This window comes from Rana temporaria, chromosome 2, assembly GCF_905171775.1.
Source record: "Rana temporaria chromosome 2, aRanTem1.1, whole genome shotgun sequence".
NCBI classification, from domain to species: domain Eukaryota; kingdom Metazoa; phylum Chordata; class Amphibia; order Anura; family Ranidae; genus Rana; species Rana temporaria.
Window position 1 is genome coordinate 73,424,979 of NC_053490.1, and position 15,339 is coordinate 73,440,317.

Sequence of the window (15,339 nt, forward strand, 5' to 3'; positions counted from 1 at the left end):
TAGCATTTTAGGGCAAGTCCACCAAACCAGGAATATTGATCCTGTGTGCCCGATCCTCTAAAACAATTAGGGGGGCCCTGGGAAAGATTTTGGCCAGTCTTGTGAGTAGATTATATTTGGATTAATAACACAGGGAAGTTAATAGTTATTGGAAATAATTAGCATTTCAACAAACAGGATTTTATGCTAATTATTTGCTCATCTATTTTATTGAGTTATCTACGTTTATGTGACTAATTGGCCAGTTCTTTTTCTTTTTCCATTAGCAGATTAGTTGGATAATTTATAGTTTAATTCATTTTATAATTTTTCCATAGATAATTACCTAGGTGAATTTGCTGATTTGGTATTTTGCTTTATTTAATTAAAATAAGGAGGATTCAGTAATAAGTTAGGGTGTAAGTAATATGACTGACTGATTTGATTAAATTGAGACACTGAAAATGATAGACATAGGTACTACTTCTGAAAATAAAACTGTTAAATATAAAACTACTGGGACTTTTTTTTTTCTTATGTATAATGATACACATATGCTAGTGCCTGTAGGGAATGCAGCATCAATTTTCAGATGGCTTCTGATATAGGAATTTTGGTGCATCATTGCTTACACATCACTTTCCTGTGTGTGGGGGGGGGGCATCTGCTACATATCCTTTGATTCTAAAAAGGTGTTGGTACTGCGCTGGTATAATAATGTGATATCAAAAAAAAAATATGTTTTAGAAAAAAAATTTTTTTTTGTTTTTTAGTTTACCCAACAAAAATTTTTTTTTTTCTATTTGACCCCTATAGTGATATAGTGCTAGATCCAGTACAGTGATGTACGTGATGGGTCACTATAGAAACAGCTCTTGTGAACATATGTACTAGCGTGATGCTATGTGCATATGCTGTGCCATCAAAAATAAATAAATGAATAAATAAATAAATAGATAAATATGGCTACCCCAAATGATGTGCTAGTAAAACAATATTTCCAAAGTGCTATAAGTGAGTCTATAAACTATTATGAATATACATGCACAAGTGTGCGAACATATAAATAATGAATAATATTATTAATATATAAAAATAATAATAAGGTGCGTTGGTGCCAAAAATTAGTTTTTCACAATTCATGTGCGTTCATGCTGCAACACGCCAGTTCACAAATTCCAGTCCAAACATAAAGTGTTGCTGAGTTTAAATCCTGGTGCTATATTTCATGCATACAGGGTGCTGTCACTTCTTCCACCCAACAAAGATAAGTGCTACCACCACCAACTGCTGAAATGCAAACTCACCAGACCCCAGCTGGTAATGTGCCTCAAAAACTTATTCCGTTAAAGTTGGTGAGTCCTCTCAGGATGTTCCTCAATGCCTCAAAGAAACCAAGGGGCTCATCATGGTGAAATACGTTTAAAAATATATTTATTTAAAATTCATAATAAAAAACTACTCACAAGAGAGGTGCTTTAAAACCAGCACCTGGTGTCTTTGGCAGTGTCAGTCTTTTAGACAGCCGCTGACCAGCTTATCGTACGGGTGCGTTCCTGGCTCCTGCTGTACCTGTGGTCTCACTGGTTAAAATTACACTCCCCCTTGCGCTGTCCACATAGCTTCTTACGCGTTTCGCAGTTTTGCGTCTTCAGAAAAGCTGAAGACGCAAAACTGCGGCTGTCTAAAAGACTGACACTGCCAAAGACACCAGGTACAGTGAAAACCCGGCATGTGTGGGCTCCCTCGCTGGGAAAACTGCCGGGAATCCCGGTGGGAAAAATAGAGAACCTGCTCTCTATTTTCCTGCCAAGATTCCCGGCGTTTTTTTCCCACCAGATTTACTACACTTGCCAATGGAAAACACTGCAAGGCAGTGCCGAGGGAGCATAAGCCCTGTACACACGCCCGTGATACCCGGCCAAAGCTCTCCCTGCAGTTTTCCCGTCAGGATTCGTGGCGGAATTTAAACCTCCGGGAATCCCGGCCATGTGTACAGGGCTTAAAAAGGAAACTGAAGCAGCAATCACATCTAATGCCGTGTACACACGATCATTTTTGGGGTTGTAAAAAACAACGTTTTTCAGGCTCTAGAAAAAACAACGTTTCTTTCAACTTGATCATTAAAACGGTCTTGCCTACAGACGATCGTGAAAAAAAAATGCTCTCGCAAAGCGCGGTGACGTACAAAATGTACAACGGCATTATAAAGGGGAAGTTCCATTCGGATGGGCTGCTTTAGCTAATTTTGTGTTAGTAAAAGACAATTCGCGCTTTTCTGTCTGTTACAGCGTGATGAATGTGCTTACTCCATTACGAACGGTAGTTTTACCAGTTCCCATCTCATAACTTGCTTCTGAGAATGCGCAGATTTTTCACGTCGTTAAAACCCACACACGACCATTTTTTACAACCCGAAAAACGACAACGTTAAAAACGTAGTGAAAAAAAAATTGCCTGTTTTTCAGAACCCGAAAAATGCTCTGAAGCCCACACACTGTCGTTTTTACTGACATAAAAAAAAAAAACATAATTTTTTAGAACCCGAAAAACGGTCGTGTGTACGCGGCATAAGAATTGGTAAGCTGCAATATCATCAATGTTTACTTTTGGGTTTAATACTGCATTAATTCGCTAAATGCTTGTTCTAATTTAGTGACTAAAAAAGTCTTGAATGCAGTTAGTGTTTTTTAGAAGGTCAGCGATATCTCACTGTACTTGAGGATGAGCATCCTACAGAAATTTGCACTAGTCCTACACCAATTATCTGACATACCAGCCAATCTAGACTGATGCCAGATTTGGGAGATTGGCGGTTTTGGGACAGTGTGCTAGTGTTAAGAACTGCTTCCTTTCTGCACGTCGGATCAACTTCTTGTTGGTACATGTGACTGTATTAATGATGCTTATGTCTACAGATATGCACATAGTACAGGCTTTGAGCATTATCACAGTTTCTCTTAATATTTACAATATTATTTTTGTATGTTTCTTTGCAGAGAAGAGCAGCTGACAATTTCCGAAGACATAATCAATATCAGGTATTTTCTTCTTACATCTCCTTACTGTATAACCAATAAAAACATGAACACAATGTGTACCAGTTTTTGACTGATATGTTGTTCCCATATAAATCAATCAAGAGCTTTACAAGATTGGGGAACAAAAATCAAAAAAGCTATAGTTAAAAACTGAAGGCAGCAAGATGTATCTCTATATACATTAAATAGCCTCCCAAGCCTTCCTGTCAAGGCTAAAGACATTTTGACAGGAAAAGCTTTGACACTTCAGGGCAGTTTAAAACAGTGTAACAGTGTAAAACAAATGTTAATGCCTAAGCACAATTTTGCAAATTTGACATGTGTTAGTAAAACCATTCATATCATCACTAACTACTTTGTGCATCCAGGTGAACTATACCTTGTTATTTTTTAGGACAAATTGGCCTTTCATTTGGTGGTAAATGTAAATTGATATCTCCTGATTTTTTATTATTATTATCAAAGGAAAACTGGCACAAAATCATAAAAAAAAAAAAATCATGTTTTTAAATTTCGCTGCATTACTCTTGTTACTACCATAACCTACCACTAAAGAACAATCCAGAATAAATTCTCTTGCTCCCGGCGATTGAATCCATGTCACATATGTGTATTTTATTTGTTGTTTGTACAGCCCAGAAACAATAGTGCGCATTTTTCTTTTTTTGTTATCCTACCTAAAGCACACTGATACTGATACTAATTTTAAAAATGTTTTCTTTTTTTTTCAAATCCTGTCCAAAATATAATAGCTATGACCGTTGACCCTGACCTTGACCTTTGACTCTTACTTGACCCAAGCACTGACCTAGATCAAACCTTGATCTAGGTATTTTTTTCTGATAATGGGCCTCAGCACAGGATCCTGTGAAAGCTGAGGATCCCAAATAATACAAGAAGATACTCCAGCACTATGCAGGAATCCATTTTAGTGGGACTTGGAATCTTCAGCTTACCCGATATCCTACTAACCCATGTCTAGGCAAGTGCACATAGTGTAGAGTATTTTTTACATTTTTCTTGACATTTTTTTGTATGCCTTTCACTGAACATTTTTTAATCAGGGGGGTCCAAAATTTCTTGTGGATATGATAAAAATGTAGAGGTAATAGCACATCAATTTTACCAAGAGAGTCTTTCAAAAATATAGTAAAGCGCTGATTTAAACCATCACTTTGTACTCAAATCGGAACTATAAACTTTGGTTGCTATTTTCTTGTAATAATTATAAAACTATAAAAAAAAGTTAACTTCTTAATAAATCCAACGCTCAGTTTTCAGATTCTAGAAATGTTAACATTATATTCATGTATTAGATCCTTTTTTTGTACCTCTTTACACACTAATGCTGTGATAATTCCTGTGTTGTCATGTCAGGAGGTGATGAGGAACCTTGTGAAGAGATATGTAGCAGCAATGATCAGAGATGCCAAGAAAGAAGAAGGACTAACAGAAGAAAACTTCAAGGTAAGATATTTTGTAGGTTTATGGATGCACATAAATCTCATTAGTAGCAGTAAATCAGGACACTCTCAGCTGTAACATAAATAGGAAAATCAGAGTATTGTAGAACTAACTGCAAGATGCAGTGAAAGCATAAATTAATTAGTGAGATAGTGAATTAGTGAAAATGATTATGTTTTTGTTGTTATCAATGCTAACAGCTTATTTATGATCCAGATGAATATATAACAACTACTAAAAGAAAAGTATTTAGTATGCAAAACGTTTGATGTGTGTCAATAATGGCTGAAATTAGCAGTCTGACTTCAGGACCAGAGGCTAGTATTCTAATCTTAATCCCTTTGCCCTAATCGTTCAAGGGAGGATGGAAAACCTTTGACCTTGAAGGCCAATGTAACCAACTGGCCATTTAATGGTGAGGACAGATTTTTGAAGGCTAAAGAAAGCGTACCCTGCAAAGTGAGCCATGGTGCCTCATTTATTGGTATGCATGTTGACATTTGGGTGTTCTAACAGTCATGGTTTATTATAACACACCTCAAACCTTCTGGCATCAGCCTTCTTTGTGTCTCTAGCATTAAGCCAAATTACATCTTTGAGTCACAAAGAACATTAGTGCTGGAAGATTTCCCTCTGCAAAATGTAGGTCTGAATGTGGTGAGGAAGCTATATATTGTTCAATATGTGTCACTAACTGTGTGCCCTCAAGACCTTTAGTTTAACATATCTTATTAGTGCTACCCTAGAGAACATATGCTTCCCTTGCCAATCTTCTGCTGCCTGCGTTATATTTAAATGGTTAGTCCCAAGTAATGTCTATAGTGCTCCAAAGTATGCAAACTGGATATAGGTCCTGGATGTAATGGTTCCCATACAAGGGAGAATTTGTCAGGAGATCCTGTTACTACGATCCTTAGGAGCTCCTGTTTGTACACGTGATTATTGAGAATCCCTCTAGCACCAGCAATATTCTATTCTATGGAACCTTGATATCGCTACTATTATTTTTTTTGCAACTCTAGTTATTGATTCAGTACAGCACTAGCAGATGCTAATGAGTTAGACATTTTTTTATTGAGGGATACCTGGTGCTCATATCTACAAACAGAAGATGGCTGTGACACTTGTATGTCAACGCTGTTAAACAAAAAAGTAATCTCTTCAAGGCATTCAAAGATTGCGACACTCGAAGAAGAAAAATATGTTTCAATGAAAGTAAGTAGCAACACAGGGTGAACATGCTGAAGCCTATATATTTTTGTTTTTTCATTTGCCTATTTATTTATTTTTTGTTAATTATTTTTTGTTTCCTTATTACTGCCAACTTTGTTTTATTAAAGGAATTGAAACAAGACATTTCAAGCTTCCGTTTTGAGGTTTTGGGTTTGTTAAAGGGAAACAAACTAAATCTCAATAATACAAAAGTGAGCAACAGCTCAGATAACTCCGAGGCAGAAGAGAAGAGTCGGCCCAAGGAAAAGAAAAGTCGAACACAAAAAAACAGGATCAGCTTCTTTGACATCACCACGATGATCCATCCCAGAACAGCAGAGATAACTGCTGAAAAGCATACCATAAGTAATGGATCTGCCACCCTGGCTTCAGAGACTGCCAAGGAGAAGCCAAAGAAAATCCAGTTTTCCAAAGACATAAAAAGCTTTGGGCTTTTTCACAGACGTCCAAAATCTTGCAGCATGGAACAGAGCTCTAACACAATTTACTCTGTTTCGGAGGAAGTTCCAGAAGAACTCATATCCAATCCCAGTGAAAAAACATTGGACACAGTCAAAGCTCTAGAGCCGAACTGTGAATTAAATGTAAATACTTTGAATGAACAGTGTACAGTAACAGAAGATACCCAGGATACCTTGGAATGTCTACCACTACAGCCTTCCGACAGTTTTGTAAATGACAGTCCAACAGACAAGGTTGAACCCACTATAGACAAAGATGTTATTCCGGAAACAAGTAGCACACAAGCAGAAAAACCTGCAGAAGAAGAAGATTCCATAACAAGACTGTGATTTTCAATTGATGTATATATGAAATATATATTTTATCAGTGCATTTTGGAATGTTTGAATATTCCTTTGCGAACCCCGTCAACATGCTGCCAGTTTAGGCATGAAAGCTCAATATACACTCAATCATATACAGGGATGGAAATACATTATAGGAATACATGGAATGCTTGGTTAAAAGGATATACATTTGATACTATGTTAATCAAGGTATTTTACATTTATGTGTTGTTTGCAATAATCCATCCAACATTATATCATGTTAGACTATGCAAAATTATCATATCAAAAGCACTGTGCATACATTTAATTTTTTCCCTCAGACAGAGGTATTGCTTATATTTATTTTTATTAAGTACATTATGCTTGCTAATATATACTACTCTAACAAAATAAGTATACAGTATAAAGATTACATTGAATAAGGAGTCGTACCTGCTCAGGGAAACCAAGAACACACGTGTTTGTTATGTATTGCACAAAACCTACTGGATGTTAAAGGTAAACTTAATTCACAAATTGGAGCTCTTACTTCATACATATGTCCTGCTGTATCTTTGTGTCCCGTGGAGAAGAGAGCACCCAAAATGAAAGAATTTTAAATTACTCTTGTTTGGACAATTAAAGCCCCGTACACACGATCGGAATTTCCGATGGAAAAAGTCCGACTGACTTTTTCCATCGGAAATTCTGACTGTGTGTATGCCCCATCTGACTTTTTTTCAGAGGGATTTCATCCAAGTTTAGATAGAGAACATGTTCTCTTTTACCCCGATTGAATTCCGTCGGAATTCCAATGTAAGTTTGGCCGGGCAAAAGCCTGATCGTGTGTACGGGGCTTTATAGGTTATTAGTAAACAGATAGTATGATTTATTATCAGCAGTTGGTGAAAGACTTCTGTCAGCCACTGTTGGAATTACACATATACACTATATTGTCAAAGTATTGGGATACCTGTCTTTACACGCACATGAACTTTAATTGGCATCCCAGTCTTCGTCCGTAGGGTTCAATATTAAGTTGGCCCACCCTTTGCAGCTATAACAGCTTCAACTCTTCTGAGAAGGCTGTCCACAAAGTTTAGGAGTGTGTCTATGGGAATGTTTGACCATTCTTCCAGAAGTGCATTTGTGAGGCTAGGCACTGATGTTGGCTGAGAAGGCCTGGCTCGCAGTCTCTGCTCTAATTCATCTCAAAGGTGTTCTATCTGTTTGAGGTCAAGACTCTGTGCAGGCCAGTCAAGTTCCTCCACCCCAAACTAGCTCATCCATGTCTTTATGGACCTTGCTTTGTGCACCGGTCCAAATCATTTGGTGGAATGGATATTATGGCGTGGGCTTGTTTTTCAGGGGTCGGGTTTGGCCCGTTAGTTTCAGTGAAGGGAGCTCTTAAGGTGTCAGCATACCCCAAGACATTTTGAACAATTTCATGCTCCCAAATTTCATGTTCCTTGTGGGAACAGTTTGGGGATGGCCCCGTTTTGTTCCAACATGACTGCGCACCAGTGCACAAAGCAAGATCCATAAAGAGATGGGGGAGCGAGTTTGGGGTGGAGGAACTTGACTAGACTGTACAGAGTCCTGACCTAAAACTGAAAGAATGACTTGGGATAAATTAGAGTAGAGCCTGACCTCACAAATGCGCTTCTGGAAGAATGGTAGGCATGTGCAAAAGGGAAAATTTCGTTTCGTTTCGTTTCGTTTTAATTCGTTATTTAATTAATTTCGTTAAGTTAGGTTCGTTACATGTGTTAAATTTGTTTTCGGAACTCGTTCGTTTTCGACCGAATTTCGAAAAATCCGGTCGAATTCGAAAATTCTCTCTTCGAATATAATTTCGAAATTCGATCGGAATTCGAAAAAAAAAAAAAATTCGAATTCCAAATCGAAAACCCGTGGACGAAATTCGATCGGAATTCCAAAAAAAAAAAAAAAAAAAAAATTTTTCGAATTCCAAATCGAAAACCCGCGGACGAAATTCGATCGGAATTCCAAAAAAATATTTTTTTTTTTTTTTTTTTTTCGAATTCCAAATAGAAAACCTGCGGACGAAATTCGATCGGAATTCCCAAAAAAAAAAAAATTTTTTTTTTCGAATTCCAAATCGAAAACCCGCGGACGAAATTCGATCGGAATTCGAAAAAAAAAAAAAATCGAATTCCGATCGAATTTCGTCCGCGGGTTTTCGATTCGGAATCGAAAACGTTCGTTCGGATTCGGTAAATTCATTAATATTGCAATTCGGGAATTCGTATGCATCCGAATGTCCGAATAATGAAAAATTTGTCCGAATTTCGATTCGGAACGAAACGAAATGCACATGCCTAAAGAATGGTCAAACATTCCCATAAACACACTCCTAAACCTTGTGGATAGCCTTCCCAGAAGAGTTGAAGCTGTTTTAGCTGCAAAGGGTGGGCCAACTCAATATTGAACCCTACAGACTAAAGGCTCATACACACGGTAGGACATCCAACAAAATTTCCCTTGGATTTTTGTCCTAATTGATTTGTCCTGCCACACCCATAGCATACACACAGTCAGACTTTTCTGCAAACTTTTCTAAAAGTTTCCTAACATCACGTGTTTTTTTTTTGCTCTTTTCTGCTCTTTACCGCCACCCTTTGGTTAACTTCTGCTATTGTTTGTTGCTTTTAACATTGGTTTTGAGCATTCGTATTTGCACTTTGTCCAAAAGTTGGTTGGATTGCTGTACACACAGTCACACAAAGCACCATCGGACTTTTGTTGCCGAAAAGTTGGTCCGTTCGCAGACCCAACTTTTTGTCGGATGAAACCAGAAAAAGTTGGTCCGATGGAGCGTACACACGGTCGGACAAATTTGAAAAGTTGCAGATTTTGAAGTTGGTTGGGCAAAAGTCCGACCGTGTGTATGGGGCTTAAGACTGGGTTGCTATTAAAGTTCATGTGCGTGTAAAGGCAGGTGTCCCAATACTTTTGACAGTATAGTACAGGACCATTTCATTGACACAGACTTAAATCTTATTGTTGCAGGGAGTAGAGAACCTCACTCGTAAAAGAAAAAGAGGTAAAAATATATGGAATTAATGATTTTTTTTCTGCTATTCTGGGAGATTGGTGTCCAACTGGGCAGCTGGTGTCCTGTTTTGATCGGCTTTCATTTGCATTCCCATATAAGTCAATGGTAATGCAAAATCTTCTTGAAGCAGGGTAAAACCAGGTCAGAAGAGGGTCATCTGCAAGTCAATTGCACCTGTCAGTGAATTCTGAATAATCTTATGCCCCGTACACACAATCACTTTTTGTCATGAAAGAAAAACAATGTTTTTCATCATGAAAAAAAACTAAATTTTTCCAACTTCATCATAAAAAACAACGTTGCCCACACACCATCGTTTTTGAAAAATGATGAACAAAGCGCGGCACTCTAAATGGGAAGTTCTATTTGCCTTTGGGCTGCTTTTAGCTGGTTACTTGTTATTAAAAGACGATTTGCGCTTTTTTGTCTGTTACAGCGTGATGAATGTGCTTACTCTATTATGAATGGTAGTTTTACCTGAACGAGCGCTCCCATCTCATAACTTGCTTCTGGGCATGCGCGGGTTTAAAACGTCATTTTAGCCCACACACGATCATTTTTTACAACACAAAAAACAACATTTTCAAAAATGACATAAAAAAATGAAGCATGTTCGAATTTTTTTTTGTCGTTTTTCAGAAAACGGAAAACGATGTGAAGCCCACACACGATCATTTTAAATTACGTTTTTAAAAATGTAATTTTATTTCATGCCAAAAAACGACTGTGTGTTAGAAGCATTTCAAACTGAGATTCCATCGACATAAGCCCACTGGTTGCAAGGGTCTGTTGTATTCATTTGGGAATTTATTTTATAAGCCATTCCTTATCTTGGAGGATTTTTTCAAGTCATTTGCCATTATGATCCCTGTGGCAGGAATATGCCAGTGGACACAAGGTATGTTAACAAATTAAATAATATAATTTTGATATCATATCATGATCATCAGTCCTTTCATCTCCTTTAAGATATCGCCATATGTTTTGCGAGTTTAAGAGTGCATTGGAAAATCATTAAAATTTGATACAAAATGAAATCATCTCAATTGTTTGTAATATTGAGTCAAATTAGGGATTTTCTATCAACTGTGACCTATTTGATATCTTAGTTTAAAATGGAACATGGGTGACCTAAAGCACCAGAAATGTATTTGTTTTTAATTGTAGAAGAATAGAATATAAGGATCTATTTTGAAAAAGCACCTTCACCTCCGCCTAACTTGCATTGTCTGTTACATGCATTTATTATTGAATTAAAAATTTTTTGGTCTAAAAAACATTCAGGACCCACAATAGAAATTATTATTACAGAGTAGCTAGAAATATTTCTTCTTAAAGTTGGCATTAAAATAGGAATGGAAAGTGTAATTTAACCCCTTCACCTCGACTATACACAAATTTGCATTCATGACTTGAAGTGGTTATACTGGGGAGATGCCTGCAGCTGCAGGCATCACCCTGGAAAAGATTTTTAGAGCGTAAGGTTGGCTCTTTAATCAAAACAACCAATGCTGTTAAAAGCCACTCGGCTGTTATCCTAAAGCCACCTTCCCCCTGCTCTTCCCGGGACTCCAGTCCCACCGGTAGACCCGAGCCACCAGTGGGTGTGTCCGCCAGCTAGGCTGAGGCCCGAATGAAGCCGTATTCAGCTCTGATCAGGTCTCCAATGTAAAATCCCAGAAGCGACATCATAACGTCACTTCCAGTTTACTCGGCTGCCAATGGCACAGATTTAAAAACAATGACAGAATTCAGAATCGCCAATTTTAGCGATCTGAATACTTTTAAGTGCAAAAGTACCTGTCACCACCTATTACTATCATAAGGGATGTTTACATCCCTTATGACGGCAATAAAAGTGCTCCGATTTTTTTTTTTTAAGGGACATGGAGATTTTTAGGTATCATAGTTTGTCGCCATTCCATGAGTGTGCACAATTTCAAAGCATGACTTTATTGTTTATTATTATTTATTTTATTCATATTGCAACGATCACCATTTTATTCTCTAGGGTCTCTGCTAAATATATATATATATATATATATATATATATATATATATATATATATATATACATACATACATATCTTCCACCTCACAATTATGTGTCACTTTGTGTTGGTCTATCACATAAAATCCTAATATATTGGATATTTTGGAGGCACGCACAGGTCTTAAAACAGTTGATAGTGCAAATTAGCAATGTTTATTATATCAATGCTTCATACATGTGTTGGCCATCTTTCTCCCCAAAAATGTTCTTCTACTTTTCAGTTTTGCAGCAGGACCTTATTGGCTGGTTTAAGCATGCAATTAACAGCTTCTTCTCGCTGGAGGTGTTTCGGTAGTTTTAATCACAAGAAAAAATTTACAACTTCTCTTTGCTAGAGGTGTTCAAAATTTACATTTTCTGTCGTTTTTAATGACAGAGCTAAAGATTACATATTACATGTGTCTACATTTTCAGGAGCTGGTATATATATGCAGATTGGCTGATCTCTTACATTAGACACCAAAAATATTTTAATATCTGTGCATGCCCTGCTTAAGGATCATGGGCAGTCATTGGGATTCATGTTTGGAGTCTATGCTCACCTCAACCGTTGCTTTATTGGAGCTGTTCTAGGCATATCTATGCCACATGGGGGATATTAAGATGTGACAGATAGACCCTGATTGTTTTCAGATCTCTTGCAAGTTTATGACTGTTAGGCCTTGTACACACGACCGAACATGTCCGCTGAAACTGGTCCGTTGGACCAGTTTCCGTTGACATGTTCGGTCGTGTATAGGGCCGACCGGACAGTTTATCGGCCTAGCGGACAGGTTTCCAGCGGACAAAATTTTCTTAGCATGCTAAGAAACGTGTCCGCTGGAAGCCTGTCCGTCGGACATGTCCAATGGTCAGTACGACTCATCGGACATGTCCGCTGGCCCAAAAATCCCACGCATGCGTCGAAGTGATTCAACGCATGCGTGGAAGCATTGAACTTCCTGGTGCGCGCACGTCACGGCGTCATCGTCGCTGCCACATCGCCGCCACGTCACCGCGTATTCTGTCCGCGAGGAATTTGGTCTGATGGTGTGTACACACATCAGACCAAATGATCCCAGCGGACATATCCAATGAAAACGGTCCGCGGACCGTTTTCATCGGATATGTTGGGTGGTGTGTACGAGGCCTTAGAGACATGGTGACCTTATAGCCAGTGTTTTTCTCAAAGAAAGAGTTGTAGTTTCATTAAAATGTAAATGAGTCAGATATATAATCAGTTTAGATGCAAAAAAAATCTTCTGTTAAAGTCACTTCAGTGAATTTATTACCTATTTTCCCATTCAGTAATTGTTTTTAACATAACCAACTCTTTATCAGGTATACAGTTTTAAAAAAAAAAAGAATGAAAAAAATATTATTGCTGCTATGAGTTAATTTACTAAATAAAAAGTTTCTTTATCCAAGTTCCTTTATCACTCCAGTGGTGGGACCTGGAGCTTCAGTTTATAAGCATATAGCTTAGCATAGTAGGCAGTCCTGCATTACAACGAGGAAGAAACAAGGACAAATGAAATCTCAGCCAAAGAGGCACTTTAAAAACATGTTTGTAACATAAAATTGCATAAACAAAATAACATACAGTGGAGCAAAAGTGGATTCCAGGGACTTGATTGTAGGAAATCGAGGAGGATACAGATTGCCCTGTGAACTGTGGAAGGGATTGAGCAAACTTTTTTAATACAACATGTAGAGACAGTGGATATCTGGGTAGGTATAAAAGGCAGGTTCTCAGAAATATTGATTGAATATAGCTGCATTTTCCACTGCCTGTACCTGTTATATCAGGAAACTTTATTACGTTTTACGCTGGTACTATTCTGGCAAACATTATGTTAAGACACATCAATGTGCATGAATTCTTACTGTGCCAGGATCCAGAGGTAAATAACACCCAGGTAATTTTTACAGGTAAAATGTATGCAGAGGCGAAAGGAATCAAACGCTGCAGGGGTGTGATCTATCTTCATGACCGCAGTCCTGGAATCTGGTGATGAAGCAATGCTAAATATTTCCTGCTTCAGGTCCTCCTGCTGTAATGTGTCCACTATCGATTGAATCCTACTAATTACTGAATTGGAAGACAAAGGCACAGAATGTTTAGCCAGGTTAAAGTAATCCTCTACAGACATTAAACTCATTGAGCTTCTAATATGTCTCCACAGCAGGCATCTGGTTTTGGAGTCTTTAGGGACACGCTACATAATTTCTAAAAGTACCTTCAGGCACCTGTAAGTGCTTTCTGTGTAGACATACAGTAGTAGCCATTTCATAACCTTAATGTTAGCATGGGTTTATTTTAATGATAGACACAGATATAAATTTGCCAGCCCAGCATTCAGTAGCCAAATCGAGCTATCCTGCAGAAACCACCATGTCGTCTTATCTCAGTGGAAGACTCAATCATCTGGAATGGATGTCCCCAGGGGTGTCTCCACAGGTTGTAAACAAGCACACGTGACTGTTTCTGTTGTATGTTTTCAAACAATGTTCTATGTCTATGGATCCCTTAACATCCTTGATTCTTTAACGTCCATATGTAGACCACTTCCCTGAATGTATATTATGTGCCTTTTACATCTACTCAACCGGATCACCCAGAAGTATAGTCCACGTAATTTAAATTTGTTATTATTTGATCAAGTATTTACCGGCTAAGAAAGATAGGTAAAATAGGGCATGCACATTATTAGCTTGCACAAATTGTTACAATATCCTCTAAGTTACATGCCATGCATTCAGTACATCCCACGAGGTTGCTTAATTGCTTAGTCACTTTTCACTAGTAATGTTTTTCTTACTCTTCTGAACTGTTCGAAACTACCTTCTTTAAAACAACATGAACTAAGAAGCAAATGTTTTATTTATGTTAAGATATTTGCATGCATTGTCTACAAAAAAGCTTTTGCTTATTGTCTTCCGTGGGTGTACAGTATCTAAATATCCTTGATTGGTATAGTATGGAATAATATGGTGTATAGACAGCTGTAGTAGAACTTGAAGGCTGATTTCCATTAAATGCGAGAAAACATACTCAGGTGTTGTTGAAATAAACAGTGCAATTAGGCTGTTTTTCATCTTTGCCACTCATTCCCCCACCCATTTTAAATGTTTACTTTTTATACTAAGAAAGGCAGACTGGTGTTGGTCAAAGTTGCAGAATACAAGACAAAAAAGAACTGCTCAAAAATTGAAAATAATCAAACTGGCTATAGGAAATCACATATACATTTATTAACATAGTTAGGATAGTATTAATTGGTTATAATGGTATTATGGATTACAAAATGGCTCCCAGTTTGAAATGAATGCTTCTTTTTAATTTTCAATGCTGCTTTCACGTAAAGTCCAATTGAACTTGCTAAATACATTGCAAATGCATCAAAAAAGTATTATGCCGGGTACACATAACCATTTTTAATGGTCTAGAGAAAACATAATTTTTTCAACCCGATTCTTGTCAAGCCTGCCTTGCCTACACACAATCGTGAAAAAAAATGCTCTAGCAAAGCGCGGTGACGTACAACACGTATGACGACACTATAAAGGGGAAGTTCCATTCGGATGGAGCCACCCTTTGGGCTGCTTTTGATGATTTTGTGTTATTAAAAGTTTGGTGAGAGACAATTTGCGCTTTTCAGGCTTCATGCTTTTCAGTCTGTTACAGCGTGACGAATGTGATATCTCCATTACGAATTCTAGTTTTACCAGAACGAGCGC

At 37.7% G+C, this 15,339-nt stretch overlaps 1 protein-coding gene across 2 annotated transcripts in view; it reads left to right on the forward strand.

Annotated features, from left to right (window-relative positions):
• The window catches only part of TRPC4 (transient receptor potential cation channel subfamily C member 4), a 231,465-nt gene extending 216,399 nt beyond the window's left edge, over nt 1-15,066 (forward strand). Inside the window, exons 9-12 of one of the 2 annotated variants that reach the window (XR_005747344.1) lie at nt 2,979-3,020; nt 4,398-4,487; nt 5,825-6,715; nt 13,531-15,066. Coding sequence is in view for 1 of the 2 variants with exons in the window: in XM_040340375.1 (XP_040196309.1) it covers nt 2,979-3,020; nt 4,398-4,487; nt 5,825-6,508 (816 nt within the window). In the remaining variant the exon portion in view is untranslated. Of the gene's footprint in view, nt 1-2,978; nt 3,021-4,397; nt 4,488-5,824; nt 7,112-13,530 lie in introns of those variants that run through there. The other variant, XM_040340375.1, reaches the window with a different exon arrangement.
• The last annotated feature ends 273 nt before the right edge of the window (nt 15,067-15,339 follow it).